Source organism: Podospora anserina, chromosome 1, assembly GCF_000226545.1.
Source record: "Podospora anserina S mat+ genomic DNA chromosome 1, supercontig 2".
NCBI classification, from domain to species: domain Eukaryota; kingdom Fungi; phylum Ascomycota; class Sordariomycetes; order Sordariales; family Podosporaceae; genus Podospora; species Podospora anserina.
In genome coordinates this window covers 531,111-539,264 of record NW_001914855.1, presented here as the reverse complement: position 1 = coordinate 539,264, position 8,154 = coordinate 531,111, and the positions used below count along the sequence as shown (strand labels likewise).

The 8,154-nt window shown below is 54.3% G+C and overlaps 1 protein-coding gene across 1 annotated transcript; it reads right to left on the bottom strand.

The window, feature by feature from the left end:
- Window positions 1-514: 514 nt before the first annotated feature.
- Window positions 515-1,315, bottom strand: PODANS_1_10380 (uncharacterized protein; the record flags this gene model as incomplete). The annotated part of the gene is made up of 3 exons (XM_001908666.1): window positions 515-736; window positions 799-862; window positions 957-1,315. 3 exons carry the CDS (start codon window positions 1,313-1,315, stop codon window positions 515-517), a joined length of 645 nt encoding a protein of 214 aa, XP_001908701.1.
- Between the last annotated feature and the right edge of the window lie 6,839 nt (window positions 1,316-8,154).

Genomic DNA, 8,154 nt, shown 5'->3' with positions numbered 1-8,154 from the left:
GGGGGTGGTGGTGGAGGGGGAGGAGGGGGATGGGGACCACGACGGTTGGCGTTGCGGCGGCGGTGGTGGGCTGGGTGTCCTGGTGGTGGTGGTGGTGGTGGTGGTCGGCCTGGGCCGGGGACGCCGTTCATGTTCATGAGAAGGACGTTGGGGTGGATGGCGCCTGGGGGAGGGTGAGGGGGGGGTGGCATACGGGGTGCTCGGCAGGACCAGCATGCGGGGCCGGTTTGGACGTTGCTGCAGGAGGGGCAGGGGCAGTTTGTGCGGTGGTGGCCGGGGTGTTTTTGACGGAGGCGTTCGTACTGGCGTTCGGCTCGGCGGATGCGGCGGTCGCGGCGGCGGCGGGAGATGGTGCTGACGTCTGATTCGAGGGAGGAGAGGGAGCGGTCCGAGTCCGAGTCGGCGCCGGTGTTGAGGTTGGCGGAAGTGGTGGCCGGGTGGGAGATTTCATGTTCGGGGTCTTTGCCTTTGGGTTGGTCGGCAACTGGCATCGTGTCAGGATGGCGGTAATTTTTCAGTTGAGAGAAGGGATAGGATATGACATTGATGACATACTCAACACGGCGGCTAGCGGCTTGATGGGGTCATATCGCCCTTCGTAGAAGTATGACACCAGGAAGTGGAAGATGGCTGGGTCTTCCTCCGGGAGCTCGATAGACTGGGTCTCAGACTCCTTGAAAGGTCCGCACAGTGCCTTTTCAAAGTACTCATACTTGATCAGGATGTGCTTGTGCACCTGTGAGGTTTCATCAGCATCAAGAAGGACTCGAGTGGGAAGTATTGGGTGCTGATACTAACGTAGAAGGTCTCTATGTGCGGCGATGAGCCAACTTTCAAGGGGATGATAGGTGAGCTATATCGACTATGCGCATTTGTGTTAGACTACTATCTGACATCACTCAGAACAGAAGAAAGCACCCACGAGTGTGGGGGCGTATCATGTATGAAATTCTTACCCATCTGCCGTGGACATCCAGAGGTCTTCTTTCGGGTCCAGTGTGTCCCGACGCAGACGAGGTTCGGGCACAGCGTTTAGGACAACAACATCAGGAACACTGGTGGATGGCTCTTTCATGACGTCCTCTAGGGTCCGAACTGATCCAGATCCCGGCACCGATGCCGATGCCGACCGAGACCCCGGGCCGGAGCCCGATGTTAATTCTGCTCCGGTGACAGGCGAAGAGGAACTACCCTCGCCATTGCTAATCACACTGGGCCTTGCGACAGCGTTGGGGCTTCTGCTACCACTGCCGTTCCCACTTCCGCTGTGCTCTGCGGCTGCGTCTATGTTGGAGGCGCTAGCCGCCCCAGCCATGGTGCCTATTGCTATGTGATGGGGACCGATCTGACGTGATGCGACGATATAAAGCACAGCACCTTTGCACACACACGGTATAGTCGGAGATGTTGGAGTAGCGGGCAGCAAAATCACCGGTCGACAGAAAACAACTGACTAGACAACGAAAAGGTAAGGTCAAGAAGGAGGTCCGATGTACGCAGAGACAAAGAGGACGGGGGCCGCCCTGATAAGAGCCGAAGAGAATTGGGAAGCAACCGAAAAGGCATCAGCTACCTGCTAGTGTGGCACACACTCAGCACTCAGGCAGCCACACCGGTTGCCTGTATGTACAAGTCATAGGGGAAGCGGCAAAATTGGCCATGCCAAAAGGTCTTCACACCCGATACGGGGCTATGGAAGGATGAGAGAGGGCAGATTGACGGGAAGCGGGAACCGGAAGACGGGTAGCTTGCTGCTTTCTGCCTCTGTCAAACACACACATATCCACGTACAAGCCGGCCGTGACCGCTCGGTCGACAGACAAAAAGGTGACTGGTCAGTTGACCTGAGGTGGTGTTGTAGGCGACAGACCGGACGGTGACACGCATCAACGTGCCCACTCGACCACTGACTGCTGTTGCGGATGCGGGGCAAAAACCACAGAACATGTTTGGCTGGCTGCATGTCGTGCAAGGGGAAGAATGGGCAGCCGAGAGGCCGACAACCAGCTGCATACGCCTTGCTGCTGGTGGTCGCTGCACGGCGCAAAGAGACGTGCAGAAGTATCCTTTCCACGAGGTGAGAAAACAACAGTCCTTTGGTCCCTCGAGACGGTATTCTCTCTTTGGTGTCACTGATTGCCAGATCTCGAGCTGCCGCGATTTCTATGGTCAGCGAGTGAGACATAGGGGCGCCATACTCCATATTTGCCAGTCATTCGAGTCGAAGATGAGGCCTTGTGTTACCACGGCACATGTGAAATGTCTCTCGTTCGATTCCTTTTCTGTGCGGCACAGACAGCGACTGCGGGGTTTTTGTTGTTGTCGTTGTCAAGCCCCTAGGACCCTTCAGGACCAGCCTAGAACGAATTCAGTAGTCAGGGCATTTCAGATCCCGCTATATCTTGACATTTGAATTGTTGCAACAATGAGACTCGCGACCTTGAACTGGGGCTTTTGGGTCTGCGATATCTCCGAGCTAACATCTCCAAAGACCATGTCCCAAGATGCCCATGTTGAGACAAGTGCCGGTGAAATGACACTTTAGACGTTGAGTTGTTATTGTTTCTTGAAGGGTAAGTTCCAAGCTTCATCCAATCTCATGAGAGGGTGCTGGTACATCAACTCTGTACGTAGCTATCAGCTTTCACGTTCATCATGTTGAGAATGGAAGATTTCTACTTACCCAAGACCCAAAAATGCTAGAAAAAGAATACGATCTGGGGGAAAGAGGGACTCCAGATGTTGATGCAAGCAAGTCATCCCCTGTCAAACAGCACAAATAACAAGAAAGTGCAGCAAAATTGTGGTTCAAACAACACAGCAAGAATTATTACTCATGATTTGATAGATACAAAAGCCTTTTTCCAAGGTCATGATGATTTCACCAGGGCCACTGTTGCCTGGCCTTGTTAAAGAAGTCACGCTCGACGTCGGTTCTTCCCAGCCGTTTGGGCGGAAAAAGATCCAGCAGGGGAAGGAGCCCCACCTTTTTGAGGAGGCGGGTGGTTCCATCTCTAACCCCTGCTCTTGCCAAGAATTCGGGATCAAAGTCCCTTGAACTTGGGAACGCCCCTCCTCCCCAAAGAAAATTGGCGTCGAAGCCCCACTTGTCCCGTACCAGAAACCTCCGGCTGACCTCCCACCGACCTCCAGCTCCCACCTTTCGAGGATGGGAGATAGGAACAGCTGTCACAGAACTCGCAGCCGCCGGAGACGACACAACACAACGGCACCAAGTCGCTCAACAGGAAACAGCAGGGAGCTTGAATTGTCTGATCCTTTACTCTCACCAGCCTGGCACATCACCCTGGGACCCCATCGTCATCAAGCTCCGGCCCATGCCCGACTCCTTTCCATCCCCACATCCGGCTTGGTTTCCTCAGCGCCGCAGGTGACACGGCAATCTTCACCTCATAACGTGACCGGCCGATCAAGCTGTCAACATCAAAAGCTACGATCTGGCCACCTGAAACACTTCCGAAGGAAACAGAGAACAATAAGCTCGAAAATGTGCTACTATCTCGCGCCCGTGGCCTCGAACATGGAGTTAGGGCACACAACAGCGAGGCGGCGGCTTCGAAAGCGCCAATGACGACCCAGGACACGCGCCAAGGTAGCACTCCTACGAGCAGGCGACACATTGATGCCCCAAGCCCAAACACTGAGCACTGCATTCTGGCGGTTGAAGCTTATGTCTGCACTGACCGCTGCTTCGTTCGTCTAGTGATATCCAGATCAAGGGATAAACCCTAATGAGGCCGATGGCTGGCCGAAGCGGATAGGGTGGAAGGGGATACAAAATGGACTGCTAACTCCGTCCTTCGTACCCACCAAACAACGGAATCCCCTTTGTTGACTCCTGGCTTTTTCCATGCCGAATCGACAAGGTTACTCACTAGGTGAATACAGGTAGCCAGTGCGCCCTTGCTGTCCCGATGTTGAAAAATTATAGTCCCAAGATCTCGAGTTGCTGGCTTCCCGGTATTTGACCTCCGCGATGATCGGCTGTCCGACCACGCAGGTCACCGCATCAACACAAGAAGAGGTCGAAGGCCAGACATCATTTGGGCTTCTCCACAGATGTGGCCCCGCTCCCTATCTGTCTGTCCCCTTTGCAGCCATGGCAAGGGCGGCAGAATATCATTCTGGGGGGGGGGGCAGGTGATTTGGTGTCGTGTTGAGAAGAGATCGACGGTCGGCAGGAGAGATATGGTGTCTATTTCGACAACACAAACAGTCGGAGACATCAAACATTTTGCTTCGCAGAAATAAGAGCAACAGATCGAGACCTAACAATGCCTTGGAAGGTGTTCTGTCATCATGCAACAGCGGGACATTTTGATCCTTTCTTTGCAACCGCTCTCGGTTGTTAATTAGGACGGTAGCCCCCGGCAAGAAAGGAAGCCAAGATTGCTCCCCGTCGCCCGTTCGCCACTAGCAGGACAGTGCGTGATGGTTCGGGGTCGCACTGGGGGCTGGCCGAGGAAAGCCTCATTCCTCAAATCCCGACCACTCATCTCATCTCTCTCCGTTGTCGTTCGACAAGACCACCATTACCAGCTGGGTACGAGGACGCGCTTTACGTCTGTGCTGACCACTGTAGAAACAATTCTTGATCTACCATCTCTCTCTACCTTTGGGGCTGCTGACACAATATTCCCGCCGACACCAGACCAGACGCCACAGCCTCCTGATGTCAGCCAGGGGGCCTGCGCTGTCATATTAGGACCTGGGGGAGAGTAAGACCTCGCAAGCTGGATGACACACGTAACCTAGGCTTGTGCGCTACTCTATCCTCGTGCGCCCGTGACGAAGCCCGGGAAACCTGTCGTGATACCTCAGACCTGGGGGCGTCTGCAGGGAACACCATCTGGGACCGGACGGCGGCGGCAGTGCCAACAGTAAGGCTCATCAGCCAGGCCAAAGGATATGCTAACAAGACAGAGAGGGTTTTGATAAGGGAGCGGTCAAAGGCACATGGCAGCGTTTTGGTGGGTGACTCTGATCTTATTATGCTGTGATATAGGACTGCCCCCACTCCCCGAACGGTTTGAACGGATTTTGGACAGCTGCAACCGCCAAGATGAGAGCCACTCCCCCTTCCCAAGTTTGATCTCTGAAACAGCAGGAAAATTCGGACAGCCGATGTTTCTATGATCCCATGTTGTTGATGATGAAGCTGTTTGGGCTGAGCTCCACGAGACAAGACGATTGCAATTCGGCATGCACATGGCAGGAAGTTTGAATTGTGGGGCAACGGGGTTTTCCAACGAACGATCCTGGGCTGGGCTCAAATCTCGCCCATTCGGGAAATCGGTATTGGTGTCGACATCAGATGGTTTGGCGATTCGCGATCTGTCTGCACAAAATCGTGTCAAGCTGTTGGGCCGAAAATGCTGCTGTGTTCTCGACTCTTTTCAGTTGCTTTTCAGCCCTCCAACCCCACCAGCGAGACCTCGAGGGCGGTCGCGAGGTTTTGTATGACGGTGATGAGAGAAGGTCTGGAGAAGCGTTTTTTGTTTGCGGACCGGGCGGAGCGGAGGTGGGTTGATGAACGCCAAGATGTCGGGGATGTCGACATCATTCGCCGATCATCAAGCAAGATGCCCAAAACGTACGTGCATCCATCGATTCATTTCACAGTACAAACAAAGACACCGCAGGTTTTTATTTCGCCGATATCATCTTCAGATGGCCACAGGTGAGGACAGAGACAAGCTATCGCTAGCAAGGTGAGGTCGTTGCAGAATGTAACCGTTGGCTGGCGTGGACAGGGGTTCGACCATGAGAAGAGGCGGTGCGCGTGCTTCAACAGATGGAACGGCCGTGACCATGATACGGAAAGGATTCGGATTTGCTCAGGACCACCGTCTCCAGCTGATATTTCAAGGCATCAGGGGCGCACAGGGACAGCTCAACCAAAGCATCCGATCGGTCGCAGCCTTATGAGATACGCCGCCGACACACATGTGGCACTTCCAACATGTCCAAGAGTTGGGTCCCGTCCTGGTTACGAGAAGCTTTACCTGAACGCGGAGACAAAGAGATCTGGCCACCCATTTAATAACAGACCGAACTACGGATCAAAAAGAGGGGCATCTGGGGTTGATGGTGGTTGCTTGATGACAGAAGGCGGGATGTTGGGCGGACACACATTGGGGCTAGTATGAAAGTGACACCTGCATAAGCCAATATTCCATGGCCACCTCCATCATCAACCATCAGGTCTGGCAGTACTAACAGTCATGGACATTGATTGATAGAGGAGTCTAGAACGAGGGGGTGAGAGGGTTGGCTGAATGACCGCAAGTGTGGCCGCTTTTGGGGCTCTTGTGGTAAATACCCGCGCAAAAGCTTCATGTTCGCTAGACACACGGTGCGGTTCTTTCTCGATCCCTCGATCCCGCCCTTTTAGTTTTGATATCCCACCATTCGGGGGATTTTGCCTGCCCTATCTGCCCGCGCGACCGTCTGCATCAGCAGCAGCGGCAGCGTTCCAGCTGGGCGCGCGACTGGAAGCATTTGCCCTCGATTTTCTACCTTAGCTTTTACCATTTCTTGTGCTAACGGCGACCGAAAGCAAGCCAGTCAGCAGCACTACGTGAAAGCTACCGAAGAAATACAGATGGGTATCACTTCCGTCCATCCATCCATCCATCCCATCATATAACATTCTTTCTGACTACAAGTGCCGTTGTTCCAAGCATCCCTTTCGGGTTCCAAACCCTTCCCATCGCTCTCCACTTGTCTATGCTGTCTATGCTGTCCTTGCTCCACACCCTACTGTCGAATGATGAGGTTGGTTTTGTCAACATCCCCGCGCGGTCCGTAGGGGAGAAATATATATGTCAACAGGAAACCAAAAGTGGACGGTGGTGGTTGTACGTAGGGATTGCGATTGGGGTGAGGTTGATGAGGTTTTCGGGGGTTCTGGGGCACAAAGTATCGCCCAGGTACCAGGCCGTGGCTGGCCATGGGTGGTTTTGCCGACGTTGAAATGTGGACGATGCGGGAATGCAAATCCCTGCAGGCCGCGCAGTACGCGATATCTACCTCGTGGGCCCCACAAACCTCACAGTGCCAGACGACGACGGCCCACACCTCTTCGACACCCGGAGGCGTGTTAGCCTGCCAATTGTGTGGGCTTGGTCCGTGTGTGCTACCTTCTTTTTTGCTAGGTGCCGCTTCTTCACTCTGCTTTCGCTGCCCGTCCACGTCCATCTGTCACTCTTGGGTCTTGTCGCCTCTTCTTCAGTGCCCTCCATTGGACGACCCAGTCTCGAGTCGATGAAGGACGACGAGCCAGAGATAATTAGTAGGTAGTCTACGCAACTCATCCGTGACGCCGGAATCTATCCCGAAGCACGGCATTTCTCTATTCTCATAGCACAGGTGGTAGTATATACCGAAAAAGAAATGGCGAAGAGCCGGGGCCAGAAATGTACCAAATTGTAGACGGCCTGTACCTTGTGCCTTGCCTTGCCTTGCCTTGCCTTCCTTGCACGCACCCACGGCACCGCACGCCCATTTGACGCTTCTTGACTGGGTCTGGGTCTCCATTATTACCTTTGCCCACATATCTCCCTCTCCCTTCCTTTTTCCCTTTCCTTTGGCAAGATTCCCCCGATCCAGATGCGCTCCATCTAGCTTCATCAGCCGTTTGCCCATAGACACACGTCTGCACAGGAGCTTCCCGACGACAGCCCACGGCCAACGCGCATAGTACACGGCCCCCCTTGACTCCATCTCATCGTCCCCAGGCCACTCCACTCACTCACCCTCCATTCACCCACGGCCGCGACTGACCTGAGCCCCCATACATACATTTGTCGATTTACTTGGATTTGGCCTTGACCTCACACTTGCTCCCTGGTCTCCCCGATCCGGTGCCGACGACCTTTTTTCTCTCTGTTATATGGCTCGTCCGGCGAGGTATCGCGAATTTCAATCCCCCCACGGTCTGGCAGACATCTTTCCACCCCGACGGTTCCTCCGTGTCTCCACGCAGGGGGCTCGCAGCCAGGCTTGTTGAGATTCACTCATTGCCCGTCTCATCTTATGGACCGTTACCCGGCCCGCCGTCACTCCTCTCTTGGCTTTTCTTTTTCCTCCCATGACATCTGGCGTCGGCGCCCTTCTTCACGCCCCTACCCC